The following is a 25,358-nucleotide window of genomic DNA, read 5'->3' on the forward strand; positions in this document are numbered from 1 at the left end:
CTTGTACAGGGAGAGCAATTATCTTAAAAAAAAAAAAAAACAACAAAAAAAAACAACAAACCTACGATGAACATTTACTGTAACAAAAATATTTTTAACTGAGGAACAAAGTCAGAAGGGCACGCAAACAGCTATGTAAATACAGGCCACGTTTGCATTGGACAAGCACAAAATCACTGCTAGGTTGGTGAAGACTATAGACACGTGTATATATAACCATAGAGACCCCCTAAGCCTTTGTGATAGTTCTGCGTATTAGTGAGTCATTTGAAATTTTTGGAAGACACAGATGGTCTAAAATAACAATAATCCAACAATATATATAGTACAAAAATAAAATTACCCTAAAGCGGTTGCAGCATAAGGGCGTAGAAAAGTGATCAAGCTTGAAAGAGAACTTATCACCAGTCTGGGCATGTCCTTTTAATTTAATAAAAGTGTGGGCTGCCTGATGATTTTTATAAATATGACAAAAGCAAAAGTACAAAGCACATTCCCTAATGTTCCTAAAAAGGGCCCAACTTTCTAACAAAAATTTGGCTTAATATACTTTCATACTTTCACTGCAAATGGAGCCATGGAGGGTTGTGGGATTCTGATCTAAATGTAGATATACCACAAACGTTTCGGGGAGATATGAGGGTGTGTTCTGTGCACTTTTGTGAAAAACGTGTAGAAAAATCACGAGTCTGGAGCTGCACACTCTTTTTTATTAAATGGTAAGGGCAGCACGATACTGGTGATAGGAACTATTTCAGGCATATAGGGTCTGCTCTATACCATAAATTAGAGAAAACGGTCAGGTCCAGAAATATTTGGACAGTGACTAAATATTCGTGATTGGGGCTTTGTATGATTTTAAAATGAAACAACACGGATGCAATTAAAGTGTAGACTTTTCAGGTTTAATGGAAGGCGTTGAACAAATAATCCAGTGAAATGTTTGGGAATTTCAACCATTTTTCTACCAAGCCTCCTCATTTCAGAGGCTCAAAAGTAATTGGACAAATTAACTTTACTATAATTAAAATGTTAATTTTTAATCCGTTGTAAGTGATCCTTTGCATGCAATAACTGCCTTAAGTCTGGAAGCCCTGGACATACCAAACCTTGTGTTTCCTCCTTTTTGATGCTTTGGCCTTTACTACAGTTGACTTCAGTTGTTGCTTGTTTGTGGGACTTTCTTCCTTTAGTTTTGTCTTAAGCATGTGACATGCATGCTCAATAGGGATGAGATCTGGTGACTGTCTCAGCCTTGCAGAATATTCCAGTTAGTTGCCTTAAAAAAAACAAACAAACTCCTGAGTTGCTTTCACAGTCTTTTGAGTCATTATCCAGCTGCACTGTGAAATACCATCCAATCAACCTTACTGCATTTGGTTCACTCTGCGCAGAAAGCATAGCCCTCTACACTTCAGAATTCATCCAGCTGCTTCTGTCTTTAGTCACATCATCAATAAACTGCAGTGCCATTGGAAGCCATGCATGCCCATGTCATCATACTGCCTCCATCATGTTTTATACAGGATGTGGTGTGCTTTGGACCATGAGCCATTTCAAGCCATCTCCATTTTTTCGTTTTCCCATCAGGTTGATCTTTTGTTCATCTCTCCAATAACTTCTTCAGATGTTGTGTTTTGTTGGTTTTTTTTGCACAGTCTAATCTGGCATCTCTATTTTTAAGGCTGATTAAAGGTTTGCACCTTGTGACGAACCCTCTGTATTTGCTTTCATGAAGTCTTCTCTTTATGGAAGACTTAGATACTGAAACACTTACTTTTTGGAGTGTGCTCTTCACTTGGGTGGATGTTGTGAAGGGGTTTTTCTTTACCAATGGAAAGTGGAAAGGATTCTGTGATCATACAAAACCATTGTCTTCCGTGGATGTCTAGGCCTTTTTGAATTTCCAATCTCGCCAGTGCGCTCTTCTTCTTTTTTTTTTTTTTTTTTTTTTTTTAGCAGAATGTACCTAACTGTTGATTTGGATACAGCTAACATTTTTGCTATCGCTTTGATGGATTTCTTTATTTTCAGCCTTATGATGATTTGTTACTGTTCCATTGAAAGTTCCTTTGACCACATGTTGTGGGAGTCAGAGCAACAGTATTCAAATGCAAATGCCACACCTGCAATCAGTTCCAGACCTTTTACCTGTTAAATGATGGATTAACAAAGTAATAGCCCGTTCTAGAGCTTTTGATTAATTACATGTCAGTCAGTGCTGGGGGCACGGTTACAGCGGCCATTCACTCTACACTCATCAATTACTGAACACGCTGGTGCCGTCACGGCATTGGGGTCTGATGTTTATCAGTGATGTGCATCGGGCAGGTTCCAGTTAGGGTTTAGGAAATACAGCTCTTTAACACTGATGTTAAAGAGTTGTAATTCCTAACCCCTTACTACAATTAGGACATGAAAACCCACAAATTAAAGCTAAGATCATATAATGATATAACCATATCTTGAATATACTTTAGTAAATTGCCAAAACTTGTCACTGTCAAAATATGTCTGGATCCAACTGTAACAGTATATCATTACAGTATGACTAAAAAGAAACATAAGTTAATGGAACCCCATTAAACATAAAATGCAATTAATGTAGAAAAAAAATCTTTGCATCTACATTCGAGCAAATTTACAAAAAAGGATAAAAATTCTTTACAGCATTATGAAGGAATGATCTTCAGGTATTAAATATATTCTGGATGCGAAAAAAGTTGCAGCATGCTGCGAGTGGATGCCGAAATCATGCAATAGTCGCTAATACAAGTCAATGGTTGTGAGAGAAAAAACGAACGCTACACAGACAGCACACAGATAATCCTACGTCCGTTTTTTATGGATACAAAATTATTCTTTAGCACAGAACACTGTAAATGGTCCTGTAAATGACCAGTAAATCAATAATGGTTGCTGAGAAAAAACAGTTTGCACACTGACCGCACACTGATTACAAGTGAGAAAAAATTGTCCTACTCTCCTGGATGCGAATAGAACTGTTTTTTTCATACGCTCTTGTGACTCCAGCCTTAGTAACACACTTCACTATCATGGATTAAAATCCTGTGGGGCACACAGAGTCCCCCGTACTCAGCCAGCACATGTCCAGGCCAGTTTGAAGTTCATCAATGACCATCTGGATGATGCAGAGGAGGCATCGGAGAAGGTCATGTGGTCAGATGAGATGAAAGTAGAACTTCTTGGCATCCACTCCACTCACCGTGTTTGGAATAAGAAGGATGAGTACAACCTCAAGAAAACATAGGGGTGGAAACATCATGCTTTCGGTGGGCTTTTCTGCAAACAGGCCAGGACGACTGCATCGTATTGAAGGAATGATAGATGGGATCGTGTCTAGTGGAATTTTAACCAACAACCTCCTTCCCTCAGTAAAAGCATTAAAGATGGGTCATGGCTGGGTCTTCCAACATGACAATGACCCGAAACACAAAGCCAGGACATCTGAGTGGCTCCGTAAGAAGCATTTCAAGATCCTCGAGTGACGTAGCCAGTCTTCAGACCTGAACCCAATAGAAAAGCTTTGGTGGGACCTGAAACTCAATGTTGCTATCACGGATGTGTTACGGCCAGCTGATAATCCAGTGACGGCAAGTGTTAGAAAATCCCAGAGATTGTCAGCACGTGTTATCTGACCGCTCCCTGTTTCTCCATCAGAGTACTCTAGAACCATGGGAAACTGTCAGTTTTTCCTCTCAATTGCCAGCCTTTGACTTTTTTTTATAAACCTCACCCTGGGGGGATTTGGGTACGGTTTATAGTTTGTTCCTTGCTGAGCTCTGGAAAGGTCGTCTTCTGTTGCTCCAGACTTCTGTGGTTGCTGCAGCTCAGTGTTGTCTTTTACAGTCTACCAGGGCTTTGGTGATTGCAGTTTTGTTTCCCCGGTATTGTTCCCTTGTGTCTTCCTTTAGTGATAGTGGTGTTGAGGAAGAGCTCATACACTCCATTCTAACTTGGGGCCTATTTGCCAGGGTAAGAGAGGGTTCTAGGTATTCCTGCTTGGCGACAGGTGCGACAACTGTATAGGGTTCGTGAGGGTGATCTGTAGGTTGTTGTCTTCCCTAGTGATAGGGCATTCCTTTCCCCTTCCCTTTTTGTGTTGTCCTATACGGCCGGTATAGCTTCTATCCCTGGCCGTGACAGTTGCCAGGCAACCTCCCCGAAATCTGAAAGATCTCCCTACTGCAGTGTGTGCAAACTTGGTCAAGAAGTACAGGAAATGTCTGACCTCTGTAATTGCAAACAAAGGTTTCTGTAACAAATATTAAGTTCTGTTTTTCTATTGTATCAAATACATATTTCATTCAATAAAATGATAATTATTTAAAAAAAAAAATCAGTGTGATTTTTCTAAATATTTTTTTTTAGGATTCTGTCACAGTTGAAGTGTACTTACGATAAAAATTACAAACCTCTCCATTCTTTGTAGGTCGGAAAAGCACACGTTCCCGGGGGCGGCTTATAGTCAGAAATAACACCTACTACTACAGTGTTACTGAACAACACCCACCAACCCAGGGCCAATAATACATTGCAAAATAATGCCACCACACCATGACCAAATATCACCACATAAATTTTGAATATAACCACTGTCTTGTTACCGAGCAAAGTCCACTGCACCAAGACCAGTGGATTCATACCGCAGATCCCCAAAAAATCTGCAATGTGTGAGCTTTGCCTACAGTAGTGATGTCCTTCTTCGTGCCCCTCACCACACACAATATAAATTTTCACATCTGTCTCCCCCATATAATGGTAATAATTATGACCCTCTTTATAGCCTTAGGAACTATAGTAAAACTCTGCAAAGTACAGGGATAATACACACAGTGATGTCACAGTACAGGGATAATACAAACAGTGATGTCACAGTACAGGGATAATACACACAGTGATGTCACAGTATAGGGATAATACACACAGTGATGTCACAGTATAGGGATAATACACACAGTGATGTCACAGTATAGGGATAATACACACAGTGATGTCACAGTACAGGGATAATACACACAGTGATGTCACAGTACAGGGATAATACACACTGTTGTCATAGTACAGGGATAATACACAGTGATGTCACAGTACAGGGATAATACAAACAGTGATGTCACAGTACAGGGATAATACACACAGTGATGTCACAGTATATGGATAATACACACAGTGATGTCACAGTATAGGGATAATACACACAGTGATGTCACAGTATAGGGATAATACACACAGTGATGTCACAGTATAGGGATAATACACACAGTGATGTCACAGTACAGGGATAATACACACAGTGATGTCACAGTACAGGGATAATACACACAGTGATGTCACAGTACAGGGATAATACACACAGTGATGTCACAGTATATGGATAATACACACAGTGATGTCACAGTATAGGGATAATACACACAGTGATGTCACAGTACAGGGATAATACACACAGTGATGTCACAGTACAGGGATAATACAAACAGTGATGTCACAGTACAGGGATAATACACACAGTGATGTCACAGTATATGGATAATACACACAGTGATGTCACAGTATAGGGATAATACACACAGTGATGTCACAGTACAGGGGATAATACAGTGATGTCACAGTATAGGGATAATACACAGTAATGTCACAGTACAGGTACAGTGATGTCACAGTACAGGGGATAATACAGTGATGTCACTGTACAGGGATACACACAGTGATGTCACAGTATAGGGATAATACACACAGTGATGTCACAGTATAGGGATAATACACACAGTGATGTCACAGTATAGGGATAATACACACAGTGATGTCACAGTACAGGGATAATACACACACTGATGTCACAGTACAGGGATAATACACACTGTTGTCACAGTACAGGGATAATACACACTGTTGTCACAGTACAGGGATAATACACAGTGATGTCACAGTACAGTGATAATACACACTGTGATGTCACAGTACAGTGATAATACACACTGTGATGTCACAGTACAGGGATAATACACACAGTGATGTCACAGTATAGGGATAATACACACAGTGATGTCACAGTACAGGGATAATACACACAGTGATGTCACAGTACAGGGATAATACACACAGTGATGTCACAGTACAGGGATAATACACACAGTGATGTCACAGTATATGGATAATACACACAGTGATGTCACAGTATAGGGATAATACACACAGTGATGTCACAGTACAGGGATAATACACACAGTGATGTCACAGTACAGGGATAATACAAACAGTGATGTCACAGTACAGGGATAATACACACAGTGATGTCACAGTATATGGATAATACACACAGTGATGTCACAGTATAGGGATAATACACACAGTGATGTCACAGTACAGGGGATAATACAGTGATGTCACAGTATAGGGATAATACACAGTAATGTCACAGTACAGGTACAGTGATGTCACAGTACAGGGGATAATACAGTGATGTCACTGTACAGGGATACACACAGTGATGTCACAGTATAGGGATAATACACACAGTGATGTCACAGTATAGGGATAATACACACAGTGATGTCACAGTATAGGGATAATACACACAGTGATGTCACAGTACAGGGATAATACACACACTGATGTCACAGTACAGGGATAATACACACTGTTGTCACAGTACAGGGATAATACACACTGTTGTCACAGTACAGGGATAATACACAGTGATGTCACAGTACAGTGATAATACACACTGTGATGTCACAGTACAGTGATAATACACACTGTGATGTCACAGTACAGGGATAATACACACAGTGATGTCACAGTATAGGGATAATACACACAGTGATGTCACTGTACAGGGATAATACACAGTGATGTCACTGTACAGGGATAATACACGCTTTGATGTCACTGTACAGGGATAATACACACAGTGATGTCACTGTACAGGGATAATACACACAGTGATGTCACTGTACAGGGATAATACACACAGTGATGTCACTGTACAGGGATAATACGTACAGTGATGTCACAGTACAGGGAAAATACACGCTGTGATGTCACTGTACAGGGAAAATACACGCTGTGATGTCACTGTACAGGGATAATACACGCTGTGATGTCACTGTACAGGGATAATACACACAGTGATGTCACTGTACAGGTACAGTGATGTCACAGTACAGGGGATAATACAGTGATGTCACAGTATAGGGATAATACACAGTAATGTCACAGTACAGGTACAGTGATGTCACAGTACAGGGGATAATACAGTGATGTCACAGTACAGGGATAATACACGCAGTGATGTCACAGCATAGGGATAATACACACACAGTGATGGTACAGCACAGGGGCAACACACACAGTGCTTGCACAGCACAGGGCAGTTGTACATTATAATACTCACCTGCTCCTGTAATGTGAGAGATGATGATAGTGGCTCTGGCCTTTCTGTTGCATGCACTTCCTGTCTGCTCCTCCTGTCTTCTGCATTTGCTTTCTATTCCTTCTGTTCTCCGCTTCTCACTGTTTTTCTGCACTGTTTGCTCTTCTCTTTTCTGTGGTCTCTACTCCTTCACTCCTGCACTGTTTTTTCTCTTCATCATTTTAATTCTCTCGTGGCTGTACTGAACAAGCTCCGCCCCCTCTCCTGATTGCCTGTCCTCCTAGCATCGCTCACAGCTCTCTGGAAGAAGTTGCCTGACCACTTCCTCCTCTTCAGCACAGGCCACGCACAGTGTGGGCGAGTCTGCGTAGGCCAGCATGCAGCTCTACAAACCGTGCCGGCACACAGCCACCTTAATGAGCTGCTTGGTGACAGCTTCGGAGGCATGATGCATGAAAGTGAAAACGCACACACCTCGGGCAGCCTGGGGCCCTCCAGCTCACAGACCCCATAGCAGTGGCATGGTCTGCCTCTATTGACGGTACGCCACTGGGCAGAAGGCTACTGCATTCAATTAATTGTATTAGTTCCAAAGACAATAAATGGAGAAGCAAAGCGCATGCGCGATCATGTTGCTCAATTCCGTTTCAACCACAACTAGAAAGAATGCTAATATTGGGGGATAGGCGATAGATGTAATTAGTTGGAAAACCTTTAATTTAAATCTGTTTTCAATTCCCCTTACGCTTGGGTGATAAAGATGCTGTATTTGGATACTCAGCATATGGTAAAATTTGGTCTCGGAAACAACACCCCCCATTATATGAAGTGTATTGCCCATACATCACCGTATGAGTTTGTGGAGATAGAAGAATAGCAATATATATTATATTCTCTCTCACACACATTAACTGTATGTGAAGCTGGAATGATTTCTATAGGGTGGGCTCAAGAGTTACAATATCCACGAAAAAAATTAAAAGAAAAACCCCATTCTGAAATGTATTTATTCTGTAAGGTAGATGCCGTGGTGTATGTAAGCTAAACTACAGATCCATCCCAGGATTGGCACAACATAGGACACAGAATATTGTGACTACCTTGTTTTGCATTAATTGGCGTAGACATATCGTTCTCTCATTTACCCTTTGAAGTCCGTTTTGCTAGATACATTTAATATGGTCATAAGTGAGCACAAACAGGTAGCACGGCTTTCCTCATTCTACATCTCTGTGCATTGCCTTGAACGTGTTAAGTCTTTTACTGTCGTTGTTCTAACACTTGCATTCTTTTTAAGATTTTAAGTAGTTTTGGATTCTTTTCTTCCAAAAGAACATGAAGAGCTGCTTGCATGAGATTCTTGCTGACATTCGCCCTTCACTTCGTGTCACCATGAGCCGCGGTCCAACCTGTTCTGTCATTATACTGCTGACACTGTACAACAGGTTGTAGCGTACTGGCACTGGCTCCCATATGTCCTCACATCTGTGAGCGGTCAGCTCACCCACCGTCCCAGCAGTCCAGTCTTGTCAGGCATCTTGCTTGGAGCATATTTTCAAGGAGAAAAGAGAGCACATCTTTTAGCTGTCGTCTTTCAGTAAATTGGAGGAAAAAACAAATTAAGCCCCTCTTCAGTTAAAAATCTGAACCAGTAACCCTATAAGAACAGGGTCATGGTGGGCCATCAGGATGCAGAATTTGTTTTTCCATTTGTCTCTACTATGTTTAAGGGTTTTTTTTTTGTTTTTTTACTGTAACTTTATAATGGCCCTATACCCTTTGTTTTGGGAGGGTGAAAACAGCCATTATGTTTTGTTTGTTATATACATCCATTGCAGTGCCGTTTATAGAATGATGACTGTCTTTCTTCTGATTGCTAAGATAATAAAAATGGCAATATGTAGTTTTTAATTTTTCACTTTTTTATTTTATTATTCCACACTATATGTTTAATTCTATTTTTATACACTTAATTTATTATTTATACCTTAATTATAATTGAACATGGAGTCTATACTTCTCAATAATGCAACACCACTATTGACTTTTTACTAAGCCTGCCTTTGCTTCTGTGCCCTCACCATCGCTGTATTACAAACGAATGTCAGTGTACTGATCCGTGTGCTGTACATTTACTGCGGGATGCTGATAGTCGTTAGGATACACACACAAGCCCAAAAACTGTTTTTGCGCTAGATGAGTACTATACCGTAGTTTATGGAAGAATCTAAAGATTATTTGCTTATACTGCCTGTTTGTAGGGCTGTAATTAGTGAGTCATGGGCTTAAGTGTTGATACCTTTTAAAATTGTTCCAGAAATTATGTATTTGTTTCCCATTTCCTTTGAAAATTATTACAATTACACATTTTGTTATACGCATCCTTATTTCCTTTGTGTGTATTGGAACAACACAAGGAAACAGAGAACAAAACAGCAAATTGGACATAATTTCACACAAAAATGGGCAATGGGCAAAATTGTTGGCACCCTCAACTTAATATTTGGTTGCACACCCTTTGGAATAAATAAATTCAATCAATCGCTTCCTATAACCATCAACAAGCTTATTACACCTCTCAACTAGAATTTTGGACCACTCTTCTTTTATAAACTGGGTACTTTTTGAAGTATGTTTGGGGTCATTCTCCTGCTGGAAGACCCATGACCTAGGATGCAAATCCAGCTGTCTGACACTGGGCATTACACTGCAACACAAAATCCTTTCATCCATTGAGGACTCCTTTTGATGGCATATTATGGGTTTACAGCGACAGCCTGCAAATCCCACATCTAGAATCAGATACAGACCTTTTACCTGCTTAATTTATTATGGATTAATGAGGGAATAGCCCATGCAGCCCATTAAAGAGCTTTTGAGATAATTGTCCAATGATTTTTGTTCCCTTGAAAAAGAGGCAGCTGCATATTAAAGAGCTGTAATTCCTAAAGCTTTACTCCATTTAGGATGTGGATACTTTAAAATAAAACCTGAGAGTCTGCACTTTCAGCCCATATTTATTATATAAATGTATCTTTATTATTTTTTGGTAAACGGCTAAAATGACCAAATATTTTTGGACCTAACTCTATCATTTATCTATCATTTTGCAAGCTTTGTACATCCTTTACACCAAGTAAACCATTTATTTTAGTATCCTCCATTTTTTTTCCTGTACATGTCACACGGATGCCATCCGTGTGCTGTCTGTATTTGACTCGTGCTGCTGGTAAAAAATTGACAAGTCTCCGTGTGGAGCACAAGGACACATGGATGGTCCACACAGACACAGAAAGGTGTGAAGATCTCTATTGAATTTAATTAGTATGCGTGAGAACATGTCTCCAGTATGTGCGGACACCATATGGACCGGAAACACTGACATGTTAAGACTGCCTAATATGGGTTGACGGGCTATATGTTCAAAATAGCTAACATTAGATGTGCAATAATGAGCTGTAAAATTCCTAGTTTGAACGTTATTACAATCTAAGGGCGGCGTCACACGTAGCGATCGTACCCGCCCCCGTCGTTTGTGCGTCACGGGCAATTAGTTGCCCATGGCGCACAAAGTCGTTAACCCCCTGTCACACGCACTTACCTCCCGAACATCCTCTTCCTGAAGGGGGAGGGATGTGCGGCGTCACAGCGCCGTCACACAGCGGCCGGCCAATAGAAGCGGTGGGGCTGAGATGAGCGGGACGTATCATCCCGCCCACCTCCTTCCTTCCTCATTGCCGGCAGGACGCAGGTAAGCTGTGTTCGTCGTTCCCGAGGTGTCACGCAAAGCGATGTGTGCTGCCTCAGGAACGATAAACAACCGGAGCACATAAGGAGGACCGACATTTTGAAAATGAACGACGTGTCAACAAGCAACGATAAGGTGAGTATTTTTGCTCGTTCACAGTTGTTCGTAGCTGTCACACGCTACGATATGTCTAACGATGCCGGATGTACGTCACGGAATCCGTGACCCCGACGACATATCACCCGATATATCGTAGCGTGTGACGCCGCCCTAAGGTTCACATTGCGTCTTTAGCTGTAGTTTGTTGCATGGAAAACACTGCAAAAAAAATAAAACTCTCAAAAGAATAATCACATTAATTTCTATTGAAAAAGAACTTGTTGCTCATATATTCATGCTTTTTAGCGTCTTGTAAATGCGTCACGCTCTCAAAGGACTCCAAACGTTTTACAAAAGTAACATGGTCATTCTTTAGGCATTTTTTTGGACTGGAAAAACACTCAATACTTTACAATACAAGCCAAAAAAGATGTAGGGATTTTGTTTGCTAACTTTCAGCTTTTTTGCTGCAATAAAAAAAACTAGCATTTTCATTATTTCTCTATAGATATCAAAAAACATCTGAACAATGTGGAAAAATGGACATTGAGAATCCTAGCAAAAGATGCTTTAGGTTTTAAGGACTACAAAAAATTGGAGTGTTTCTTGAAGCATTGTATCCTGGAAAAATGGATGTTTTTGACCTTCGGAGAAAAAGCATGGTGTGAACATACCCTAAGAAATACTTTTATTTTTTTTATTTTTTTTTTTTGTTCATACTGGATTTTTGTCTTTAGAATGGAGGAATTCCACAATATAATGATGGCTTTACGAGAAATTTAATGACTTATGTTATATCTTCGTGAACATACTTAGATATGATCTTAAACTGGTTGCCAAGTTAACAGGCTTTCTAACAGGAGTGGTGAATGTAGCGTGTATATCTCAATGACGGTCGCCCTTCACTTCGTGTCACCATGAGCCGCGGTCCAACCTGTTCTGTCATTATACTGCTGACACTGTACAACAGGTTGTAGCGTACTGGCACTGGCTCCCATATGTCCTCACATCTGTGAGCGGTCAGCTCACCCACCGTCCCAGCAGTCCAGTCTTGTCAGGCATCTTGCTTGCAGCATATTTTCAAGGAGAAGAGAGAACACATCTTTTAGCTGTCAGAATGCTGCGAATCACTGCTACTACTGTCTGGTACTATTCCTGACACACTGATGTATAGAACCAATATTGGGATCGTACATTTGTAAATGAAGCCTAAAACCAAATATTCTGTCTTGTTGTAAAGCCAATAATAAATATTTTAATGTATATATTAATCTTCTCATTTTATTGCAGACCTTACAGTGTTGATATGGATTTAGTGGCAAATGCATTGTGGTTTTGTGGCCAAATCCATAATGGAAATCTTCTGAAGGACTTGTTCACACATTGCATTTTTGCAACTTTTTTCCCCTGTGTTTTGTTATACACATTAAAAGCAGGTTTGTACAGTACTAGTAAAAGATATGAGATCTTAGATATCTCATGCACGATCACTTTTTTTCTCTTGACTAAATTGAAAAACTGTTGCGTTCTCAATTCCTTCAGTGTTTTTGCAGCATTTTTTTTTCATCATGAAGAGCGATGAAGTGCAAACACACAGGAGAAATGCAGTTTTTATGCATTTTTCATGAATAAAACTAAATTTATTACACATGTAATTTAGACAAATTACATATAATCGGCACCAAAAAATACACAAAAAGGCAACAAAAAACCTGCAAAAATGTAGCAAAATTAGTTTTTTGTAAGCATCTTCCTTCACTGCCAAAAGCAAAAGTTTTGCCTGCAGAAAAAAGCAGCAAAAAAGTGTCAAGATAGTGTAAACAAGTGAAAGTTGCCGTACACGCCAGCATGACAGCATGATTTTTTACATTGGGCAACTGTTCACTTTACCCTTCAACTAATTTTCCTGAATCTTCTCCGGTGAACAATTTGTTGAAACAATCGATCTCTTTCTGAAATAATTTGGTTTGTCCCTGCTCCCCAGTATCAATGAATGTCACATCTACAGATAACTATAGGGATGCGCCCACGATCGTCGGATATCATACAAACGTTCTCATTCGTTAGAATAGGATTTCCATTATAACTGCCGATCGTACAGGCATTATTATTATTTTTGATTCAGGAGGGGTCTGTTGCCTCTCACTACTAATTTGAAAGGTGAGTGGCGCCGGACCACCCTTTAAAAACTGTAGAACACATTTTGATAATCAGAATGTATTCGGTAGACCCTCTAGTCTGCAGAAAAAATGGAAAACAAATTGCTATTTGGCTAGCCCAGTTTTTTGCATTGCTGTCATTTATCTTTTATAGCGGCGTGGTGGATTCATCCTGACGAATGACATTTTTGTATATCTCTTAATTCTCAGTAAGCCATTGAAGTAAGAGTATGATAGACGCAAAAGCAGGAGTAGCATGCCAGGTAGAATCCATTGTCCTGTACTCCTCCTCACTTTTTCTTCCTTGGCATTCTTTCTCTAATTAATTATTAATTGATCGTCTCATCACGTGAGATCTTGTGTATACTTTTGTTGTACTTATGTACATTTCTGTTGCACGTGTGCTGTTGTCAGTGACGTATGATACTCAGAAGACTTAGTGTGTAATTTGCAGGGAGGCAAGTGATGCCTTGCATTTTCAACACATAATCTCATAGTGCACAAATACTCGAGCGTAAAAGGCCTTTTGTGGTACATAGGAAAAGTGTTAAATCTTTGAGCACATTCTGGGAGCAAAAGCAAAAGTGTTGCATTTATATTTTGGTTTAGTGTGTGTGTGTGTGTGTGTGTGTGTTTGAGTATGTCCAGATATATAAAATGTGTGTGTGTGTGTGTGTGTGTGTGTGTGTGTGTACCGTAAACCTCTTTTTTAAAAAATATTTTTGAATTATAATTAAACTGTAAAGCAAAAACATAAAAATGTAATGAAATTGTCTGTATTTTAGGCACCAGACATCTGTTTCCTCAATGATTGGGGAGATCGCTCACTCAGTGCTCTGTTCTTTATTTATCTATGTGATTGGTGTAGGACAAAAGAGGAAGCTAAAGACAATGTGCACAACATGGAAGGAACACCGTTAGGACATCACATGAAACAACCATGTTTCTTTGAACAGATGATCTACCCCAAAATATGTCCTAGCATGATTTTTCGGGATTTTTGGAGTATGCTTGAAAAATAAACCCTCCTCCAAAATACGCGCTTTTTAGGCTACATGCGCACGCTGCGTTTTTTGCTGCGTTTTTGGCTTCAGTTTTGTTGTCAGAACTTTCTGACATTGGACTTCCCAGTAAAGTCTATGAGAAGTCAGATTTGCTATGTGCACATTGCAGTTTATTTGTCAGCGTTTTATTTATCAAAAGTTTGTGACACAAAAATGCAGCATGTTCATTCTTCCTGCGTTTTTGTCAACATTTGTCATAAAAACGCAGCAAAAATGCATGTTATGAAAAACGCACCGAAAACGCACCTACAATTACAAGCATTTTTTGTGACATTTCCAGGCTCTCTCTAACAAGGTGCAGTTTTGGCTGCATTTTGGCTGCGTTTTTGCTGCAGTTAGTGAACACAAAAAGATGCAGCGTGCGCATGTAGCCTTATATAGTTCAGTAAAAAAAGTGTCCAGGCAGCAACTGGTACATGTAAAAAGTAAATAGAATACAGCAGAACAGATATAATAGAATGTATCAAGGAAAGCAGACACCTTCGAAAGAAAGCAAACATCTCCAAAAGAATCTCACTCAAAAGATCCCACAGCCTACCCCCAATTAAACAGTTCTTCTGATGCTGGGTAAAAAATACCATCAATAACAAAACTCCTGTATGTTAGTCCAACCACTATGAACTTCCATGTTTACACTAACCTTACTCTTGCTGTACCCTAGATCACCAGTAAAGTTTAAATTCATATGAATGTTTATATAGTTTTGAAATCTGAGATTTGTTTTTACATATCAATTTTACACAATTTTTCAGTGGTCAACAATGTTATGTCTCTCCAGTTGTCATGAAACCATAAGTGCCAGCATGTTGTTGAGGTCTGCAGTTGTATAACCTCTGAAAGATCTGCTGATCTTGTGATTTTTGATGTACCTATTACATACATCACGCACACTCTTGATGTAGTGCTGCCTTTGCTTTTCTACTGTGATTTTAAACCTGCTATAAATTTCTATCTTCGATAGGGCTCCTCGATTTAAAACTTTCCAGCAGCAGGATAGCCAGGAACTACTTCACTATTTGCTGGATGCTTTGCGTTTGGAAGAAACAAAGGTAAGCCGTATCGTGCCGCCGGTCTGGCGATGTAAACCCTAACTTTACGAATATTGATCATATTTTCTCTATATTGCTGAAAAGGACAGAAAAATAGTAAGAAAACGCTTCCCATATATATTAATACAGGCAATTTATGTTTCATGTACGGTGTTTGAGTCCTGGCTATAATTAATAGATAAATCCGGTAGACTGTAAGCCCTTGCCGGCAGGGACCTCTCTCCTGTCTTTGTATTGTTCATGGTTATTTTACTTTTTTATGTATACCCATTTCACTTGTAAATTGCCAAGGAATAAATAATAATAATACGCCGACAATTTCGATGAATAGGATTGCGGTGTAAAATAAATTTATTCCATAGACTACATTTGCTTTTTAATTGAACCCCCAAATCAATATATAATTGTGTCGCAAGTAGTTGATATTTGGCCACGATGATCTGGTAAGTGAATAGATTCACCTGTCTTGTCATCTGGCTGCGTTCTGTGATCTGACATGGATTTGGTAAGAGACATGCTAATAGCTGTATAAAACCACTATACAGAGGTCACCTCCACGCTTTGTGAACTTGTGGAAAAGAACGGCTGGTGACCCCATTTATGCTTCCAGTGGTCTTGATGTCTGTCAGAAAACTACATGCTAAACTTCTGCACTCACCCGTGTATGAGTCATTTGAAAGGGGGCTTTGTGCCTGTGTTGGAGACATTGCCAATACTGGTCAGATAAGGGTTGGATTCCACCCTCTGCCACAATTACAGAGCCTGTTTTACAATAATGGTACATTAGTATGAGCATCCTCTTCATCACCCCAGGGCAGCACAGCAGGGGAGCAGCACTATTGAAAGCTCTGCTCTGCTCTTAGGTTTGGTTTTTTTTCCCCTGCATAGCCCCCTTTTCATGGTAGTAGATGATGTGACAAAATTAGGATGTCAGGTCTGGGGGTCTGGGGCCCTTAAGCACTGACAGTTGTGTCGATCTTACCCAGCAGTACCTTGGCTGTGGCTGCATTGTCTTCCATGGGAAATCCACAGCTGTGAACCATGCAATTGTATTGGAGTGTCACAACCATGTGTTTCTTGATGTAACAATGCCCGCAGCAATATGTCTGCCACCAGGATGCTTTTAAAGACATTTACCGTCATATTGTGTAGCTTACCATTGTTTTATTTGCTCGCTTTAAATTGTTATGAGCAGAGTGTACAGACTTAATTATTAGTATGGCTGATACATTAGAAAAAAGGGTACATAGATTTAGTATGACATCAGTATCCTTTTGAAATTCTTTCCAGGATTTCTAATGATGTGTTATTGGGGGGACTATGTTAATTTGACAAGTAAATATCATGGACATTAAACTGCAAATGCTGACTGGCATATTTCTTTGGCATCAAAATTAAGTTAAGATTTTTTGTTCATTTTATCCACTTTTTTGCAATCCAATTTTCCATTAGAATAAAAAAAATTATGTGAGGGGGGAAAAAAGTATATAGATGAGGGTGCTAACAAATAAATCAACCTAGCTAGCACATACTTTAAAAAAAAAAAAAAAAGCCAAAAACATGAAAGAGGACGTATGCAGTTGCATAGGCATCAAAACCTTTTTTTGCATTTTTGGACCAAGAGATGCAAATTTCGTGATTACATTTTTACACCATGTTCATGCACCCAATCTACACCTCCTGGCAAAAAAAGCATCAAAACCACATGCAGTATGATGCGGTAGTGATTTTTTTGGCACGATGTGTAGATTTGGTGCAGGATTATGGTATGAAAATTTCAACACCAAATCAGCATCTCTTGGCAAAAAAAATCACGGTTTTCTGCCAGGAGATGCAGGTCTGTGAACCTGAGTTTACTGTGGTCACCTGAGGTCTCTTTATTTCCAGTCACAGGTGGAGGACCATGGGAACCTCCCGCTTTGACCACAAATAACCTGAGTGACAGCACCGCTGATCACGCATCTCATTCATTCTCTGCCTCAAACTCACAGCATTTGTCTCGTGTACTATCATCGCACATTGTGACTTCAGATATGTAGCAGAGTTGGAATCATCGTGAAACCTTGTGTGGATTATGTCGGACCAGCAGGGGTGTTTTGGGGGTTAATAAATAGGTGAAAAAGAGAGGTTTTTTTGTATTCTATTTCAAATAAAAAAATTTTTTGTTTGTGTTTTATTTACTTTCACTTACAGATTAGTAATGGAGGGCTCTCATGGACACTCCCCATCAATAATCTAGGGCTTAGTGGCAGCTGTGGGCTGTTAATAGCTTATTACCCTGATTGCTACCCCACCAGGGCAATAGGCAAGAGGCAGGTAAAGCACAGAGATTGTTGCATCTAATGGATGCAATAATCCTGGGTGGCTGCAGGCTGCTATTTTTAGGCTGAGGGTAGCCCAATAAGCATGGGCCTCCCCAGCCTGAGAATACCAGCAGTCAGATGCTGTCACACAAGCTTGAGGGCGTGTCTGACTGCAACCAATTACAGTCGCCAGGAAAGCCGGTGGGCAGGTAAAGCAGTGCATATAGATGAGCAATAACGAATGGCCCAGGAAGTGAATGATCGATCGCGGGAGCAGTGTACAGCCGTGCCCGAGCCTCAGTAAGTATGAAGTTCTTGCCTCATTCTTATTTTCACGTTATTTTTTTATTTATTTTTTTTATTTCCCCAGTGCCGGATCGGGATCAACACCTGGAATCTCGGGTCCGGCACCTGGGAAGCTTTGAAACCGCACGGATCCGAACTTTTACAGTCCCGGTCCGCCTATCACTAGTCCTAACACAAGAAGACAAAAAAAGAAAGTGACTTCAAAAGCTCATGATAAATTAGTCCTTTAATGTTACAGATAATATACAAAAATATATATGTGGGGTTTTTTTTTTAATCTGTTAAGTAAAACGTTTACTGTATATTCTAGTTATCTAAGTTTGCATTTGATTTTCTTAAATCTAGTATTGTCTTATGTATTGCCATGTGAGTCTATGTTGTCTTTGTTATATGGTGACTGCATGTTCCAGCCCAACAGCTAACACTAGGATTTTTAGACCACTCCTGTCACCAATGTATTATCCCAACCACTTTTTTTCATATGAGATAGGACTGTATTTGTTTCTGCTGCACTTCTTCCCTTCCCCCAATTACTATTCAAAAGATCTTTGTGTTTGACCTAAATAAATGGTATAACTCCCTAATCCCACCAGAGTGGGTTAATTATAACCTATCTCAGCGTTAGAGAATTGGCTATCGATTTGTCTCTGTGGTAAATTTGTGCCTGTAAAACCAGTGGAAGGGAGGTTATCCACTGATGGGTCATGACTCCCAACAAAACACATAAGAGAAGGGTCATTTTACAATTACTACTCTGCAGTCAGTGACCTTTTACCTCCTGACAAAATGCTACCTCCAACAAAGTCCAGCATTGAGCTAAAACGTCTCTTACAGCAGATTAGTTCATTGCTCTGGGAGTGCTTCACTTCTTAGTTCAGTTGGGATGCCTCCCTATCCAGCCACACGAAGGCTCACATTTTTCAAACTACAGTATTTCCAAAAGTAAACTGGCATAAAGGATTTTGAAAAATTGATTGATTTTTTTTTGCGCACCTTCCAGTTGCTTAAAAAATTAGACTTTTGTGTTTTCACACCAGTTTTGGCAAATTTGGTGAGGCTGGGGAGGGCACAGGGTGTCGGTAAACCAGCCCGTCAAAGTCTTCAATAGTGGTGGCAGTTCTGTCAGAAATCCTATTCCAGTACTTGCCTCTTAAAGGGAACCTGTCACCTAGAATATGCGTTCTGACCTATCAGCAGACGCATGTGTTCCCTAATTACACCTCCCTACCCATTCCTGTATTATAAAATTGTATAATATGAAAGTAATAAAAAACGTTTTATTACCTTCATATTTCCTATGTAAATAGCAAGGTATTTGATCACAGGGGCGGCGCCTTGCCCCTGCATACTTTCCGTGTTATCACGACCATGTGGGCATGATACCATGGAGTCACATGAGCGACGTCACCGTCACTCATTCTATCCTGCGCGCGTTTACACTTACTATTGCGGCAGGCTTCTTTTCCGGGTGTTCACGTGCCGGCTTCAGACGCGCACTGCGCATGCGCAGTGCGCGTCTGAAACTGACAAGGAGAACCCGGAAGAGAAGCCTGCCGCAATACTAAGTGTAAACGTGCGCAGGATAGAATGAGCGACGGTGACGTCGCTCATGTGACTCCATGGTATCACGGCCACATGGGCGTGATACCACGGAAAGTATGCAGGGGCAAGGCGCCGCCCCTGTGATCAAATACCTTGCTATTTACATAGGAAATATGAAGGTAATAAAATGTTTTTTATTACTTTCATATTATACAATTTTATAACACAGGGATAGGTAGGGAGGTGTAATTAGCGCACACATGCGTCTGCTGATAGGTAAGAACGCATGTTCTAGGTGACCGGTTCCCTTTAATGAATTTGGCTTATCCTCCTCCAAAACGCCCCTTCATTAAAACTGGCATGTATAACACTAGTCTTAAGAAATATGGGGCCCAGAATATTGAGAGGAGGGCTCCAGTTCATAGTTTGTTTTTTTGGGTTTTTTAGGTTATTTTTTACTACTCTTCTGCAAGAGAATTTCAGAATAAGCTGCAATGCTATTGTTGATCTAACCCCTAATGGTTTTAATATCGATCTAAGCGTCTTTACTTGCCCTGCTTGTTTCTAAACCATTTTATGACCTATCCATACCATTGGTCATATGTAATAAATATGATATAAACCTGCTTCTTTGATCAGTATTTGCATCATTAGAATTTTACATATCCAGGAAAGAAATTAAAAATATAAACCCTACTCCAAAAATAAGCCCTTGTTGTGGTTCAATAATGAAGTGTATGGGCAGCTAAAAAAGTTAGACAGACACACACACACACACACACACACACACACACACACACACACCAGGTTGAAGTTTCACTTCACTCTAACTATCTTTGCAACAGTGATACTGCTTTCAGCCAGACTGTTTTATTTTCGGGGAAACACGGAAGCTCCAGCAACAGAAAAATAAGTTGTAGATCTCAGAAAATTGCAAGCTTCTTAAAGGGAACCTGGCATCTGACACATGCTGCCAAATCCATGGGAAGCATCTATCAGGCACTGACTGAATTATTCCAGCCAGGTATGTTTTACTCTGTCGAGTTTTACTACGACATGTTTTATGGATAGAGTGTATTATTGGACAGCCAAGCTAAGCTATCTTGGTCACTGAATCTCACTTTTGCTTTATCCCATAAAATGTTACCTTGAGTAAAGTTTGAGCTCAGGATTGGAAAACAATAATGCTTTTCTAATGGACAAACACATTGCATGTTAGACAAAATATTGTGATAATAAATATATATTATTTCAAACTATGTTTTGCTTATCCCCCCAAAAAAAGATTGTTGGTTGGCCAAGAAAAAAATATATCATACTTCTACACCGTGATCATTATTTCTATTGCAAATAATATAAATATATTTTTTTTAATTTTTATAACTTCAACAGATCTGAGAAAAAAAACAAACAAAAATCAGAGACAAATGTAGTAAAACCTCTTTAACTTCTATATAACAAATTGGATTTCATCCGCTGTGCTGTGCCAAACCTGTGGAAAACCAACCAAAAATATAATTTAATCAGGTTTTACTTTTTTTCATTCATATATACACTGTATAGTTTTTCTTAACAATACATTTAGGCACCTTCTTGTTTTGTTATGTGTTGTTAAAGGGAACCTGTCAGCAGAAATTTTGACCTAAAAGTTTCCCCTTCTGCAGCTCCTGGGCTGCATTTTAGCAAGGTTCCTATAGTTATTCTGCCCCCTTTTAGATCAAAATAAATAGTTTATAAAGTGTTACCTTTCAGTTTGAAAATCTTGTTAATTCTACCACGGGGGCGGGCTGTCTGTTGTCCGTTACTGTCCCTCCTGCCGCTTTAGGCTGTCCCCCAACACTCATTTACATACCTCAGGACGCCGCCCAGTGTGTCCGAGGTCTCGCACATGCGCCGTGCCACTGTAGCGGGACTGTGCACAGGGGGACTGCTGGTGACGTTGCACAGGCACGAGATTATGGGCGGCGCTGTGATTTTTATCAGAAAGCTCCCGCCAATAATCTCATGCCCGCGCTTTCCCCTCTGCCTCCACCGTTCTGCGCATGCCCTGGCCAGATGACCAGATGATCGGTGGTGTCCTGCTCTGCTCCTCCCATCTATTTCCTGCTCAAGGGCTAGATGGGAAAGAGGTGACATTGGGTCATCTGGCCAGGGCATGCGCAGAACAGTGGAGGCAGAGGGGAAAGCACGGGCATGAGATTATGGGCGGGAGCTTGCTGATGAAAATCATAGCGCCGCCCATAATCTCGTGCCTGCGCAACGTCACCAGCGGTCCCACTGTGCACAGTCCCGCTACAGTGGCACGGCGCATGTGCGAGACCTCTGACGTACTGGGCGGCGTCCTGAGGTATGTAAATGAGCGTAGGGGGACGGCCTAAAGCGGCAGGAGGGACAGTAACGGACAACAGACAAGCCCGCCCCCGTAGTAGAATTAACAAGATTTTCAAACTGAAAGGTACCACTTTATAAACTATTTATTTTGATCTAAAAGGGGGCAGAATAACTATAGGAACCTTGCTAGAATGCAGCTCAGGAGCTGCAGAAGGGGAAGCTTTTAGGTTTAGGGCAAAATTTCTGCTGACAGGTTCCCTTTAATCTTAGACCTTTCCCAAATTCTAGAAAATATTTTTAATTTTATTTCAAATTATCCTATAAAAATCGCATGATGCAGAAGAAAGTATTACTTACCTCCTGATCACTCTGAATTTGTTCACACACAAAATACTGGTCATATTGTTCCCAAATTTGTAGAATGGTAGTAGTAGCTCTAAGGGGCACTTTGCACACTACGACATCACAGGTGCGATGTCGGTGGGGTCAAATTGAAATCCGGCGTCGCAGGCGCTATCTTAAGGGTACTTTACACACTGTGACATCGCTAGCGATCTCATTAGCGATGTGAAATTCTAGATCGCAAGTGCGATCATTTGAGATCGCACATAGGTCATTTTACACATGTGCGATCTCGAAAGATCGCACTTGCGATCTAGAATTTCACATCGCTAACGAGATCGCTAGCGATGTCGCAGTGTGTAAAGTACCCTTTAGTGTGTTAAGCCTTTTTGGTACGATTAATGAGCGCAAAATCGTCGTAATCGTATCATCGGTGTAGCGTTGGTCATTTCCATAATTTGAAAATGACCGATGTTACGATGTTGTTACTCGTTCCAGCGGCATCACACATCGCTGTGTGTGAAGCCGCAGGAGCAAGTAACCTCTCCTACCTGCGTCCTGTGGCTCACGCCATCTACGCGGAAGAAAGGAGGTGGGCGGGTTAAGTTTAAGTTCCGCTCATCTCCGCCCCTCTGCTTCTTTTGGCCGCCTGCCGTGTGATGTCGCTATCACGCCGCACGACCCGCCCCCTTAATAAGGAGGCGGGTCGCCGGCCAGAGCGACGTCGAAGGGCAGGTGAGTGCATGTGAAGCTGGCATAGCGATAATGTTCGCTACGCCAACTATCACCATAATATCACAGCTGCGACGGGGGCGGGGACTATCGCGCTCGGCATCACAAGCATCTGCTTGCGATGGCGTAGTGTGCAAAGTGCCCCTAAGACCTACAGTATATGTGCACATTGCAGATTTGGTGCAGAAAAAACGTACCAAAATATGCATACGTTTTTGGTGTGTTTTTGTGCTGTGTGTTTTTCTTAGTGAAGTCAATGGCTTAAAACCGCATGAAAAAATGCACCAGCATTTGACATGTTGCAGATTATTTTCTGCTCAAATCTGCAATGAAAAATAAGCAACGTGCACACAACACTTCAGAATTCTCATTGACTTTGCTGGCATAAGGATAGACATGCAGATTTGTGCCACAATCTGCACCAAATCTGCATTAAAAAAAATGCAAGGTGCGCACAAAGCCATATCGAGCTAGCCTCTATGCTAGTCAGGTTAGATTCACAGTCCTTTTGATCAACAAAGAGGAGTTCATGTCGAACCACAAAATAATGCAAAATAACACAAGCCTTTATCACATTGTTAACATTTTCAAGTTGAATTGTGGTTAAAAGCACATGCCATGTTGAGGTCATTAGCCTTACCCTGCTCAATCTAGATCCTACGGGTTGAGTTCAGATTCCGACTGGAATATAGGTTCATAAGATTTTGCCAAAGTTGGAAGGCCTCAAGCCCCCCTAAAACCATTGGCCAACCATTGGTCTTCTGTGCCTGTAAGTAGTCATGATGGGGGGTGTTGAAACAGTTGTTATACAGGCATTTACCCATGTTACTTTTTAAAAAGAAAAAAAAACCAAAATCATTCATACGCACCAATATCAACAGCAACAAAGTGGTATCTAGCATCCACAATAGCCATGAGAACTATGGAAAAATATTTTTTATAATTGTAATACAGAGATCCACTATTGACAGGTTTCTGAATGCGAATAGGTTTCCCATCCAAAGCAATTGGGAAAATTTGGCACTTGATTTAAATTCTGTCCAGGAAAGGAGACAAACTGTAGTGCCACCTATTGGAAATAGTTCTCCTAAAAGTCACAAGTGGCCTTTTAACAAGCCTTTTCATATGACCTAGGATATATGCCAGATAAGAATCCCAATTTGCAGACACGGTGTTTCGGGGTGATCGCCCCTCGTCAGTGCAAAGTATCACTTGATTTAATCATTCAGTAATACTAAGCCACTGAGCTTCTCCCAAATAACCTTGCTCATTTCATGAACCAGTTCGCAAACTGTTGAAGTCCTAAGCAAAATTGTGAGGTGAAGCTTTCCCTGGTAGCCAGATATCTATGAAAATATTAAAGGAACTATTCTACCAAAAAGAACCCCAAAACAATATTTGAAATACTGTATTTTTTGGATTATAACATGCAAGTTTCCTCCAAAAAATTTGGCAGGAAAATGGGATGTGTGTCTTTATAATTCAGTTTTTTAGCTTACCTAGGGGTGGTGGAGCGGGGTCACAAGAGGTAAGGGCATTGGTGGAATAGGGCGATGCTGCTGGCGGTGTGAGGTAGGAACCATCCAGAAAATTTTGGCACATGCGCAGATTAAGCTCTCGGCTCATTGACAGCCGAGAACTCCTCTGCAAACACGCTGCCTCCGGCCCATTGATCTCCCAGCAGTGGACTTAAGGAAAATGGAACCTGGAGATGGCACATGCGCAGATGAGATCTCAGCTCCTCATTGAGCCGAGAGTTCAATCTGCGCACGCACTAACTCCAGGTACCATTTCTTTGAAGCCCTCACTGAACACATCACATTTTATGGCTGGCTACTGCGTCACAATGAAATTTGAAAATACTTTTTTAAAATAAAATTATTACCTCCGCGTCACCACTAATCGTTGCTTTGGACTGATGATTTTTCTAAAATGTATGTACTGATGCTGAATATCTTCATGTATACAGTATGTGATAGCGGAGCATCAAAGGTTTCATTGAACATTTGAAGATTGTTTTCAAATTTCTCTGGAAAAGATCACCGTTGATGATGAAGGGTGTGGAAGGCAACATATCTTTCACGCACATACCGTATTTTTCGTTTTATAAGACACTCTAGATAAGACGCACCCCAAATTTAGAGGTAAAAAAAATTATATGGGGTCAGTTTTATAATCCGGCGGTGTCTTACCAGAAGGAGCGGCAGCTGTGGTGGAACGGGGATCACAGGAGGCGGCGGCGGTGGTGGGACCAGGTCAGTGATGCGGGTGGTGCAGAGGGGGG

At 40.6% G+C, this 25,358-nt stretch overlaps 1 protein-coding gene across 3 annotated transcripts in view; it reads left to right on the plus strand.

Moving 5' to 3' along the window:
• Positions 1–25,358, plus strand: part of USP45 (ubiquitin specific peptidase 45) — a 210,726-nt gene that overhangs the window by 131,294 nt on the left and 54,074 nt on the right. For all 3 annotated transcript variants that reach the window (XM_075340100.1, XM_075340099.1, XM_075340101.1), the window contains one exon: positions 15,431–15,518. In XM_075340100.1, coding sequence (XP_075196215.1) covers positions 15,431–15,518 — 88 coding nt within the window. The remainder of the gene's footprint in view (positions 1–15,430; positions 15,519–25,358) is intronic.

The sequence above is a fragment of the Anomaloglossus baeobatrachus genome, chromosome 3 (assembly GCF_048569485.1).
Source record: "Anomaloglossus baeobatrachus isolate aAnoBae1 chromosome 3, aAnoBae1.hap1, whole genome shotgun sequence".
NCBI classification, from domain to species: Eukaryota; Metazoa; Chordata; class Amphibia; order Anura; family Aromobatidae; genus Anomaloglossus; species Anomaloglossus baeobatrachus.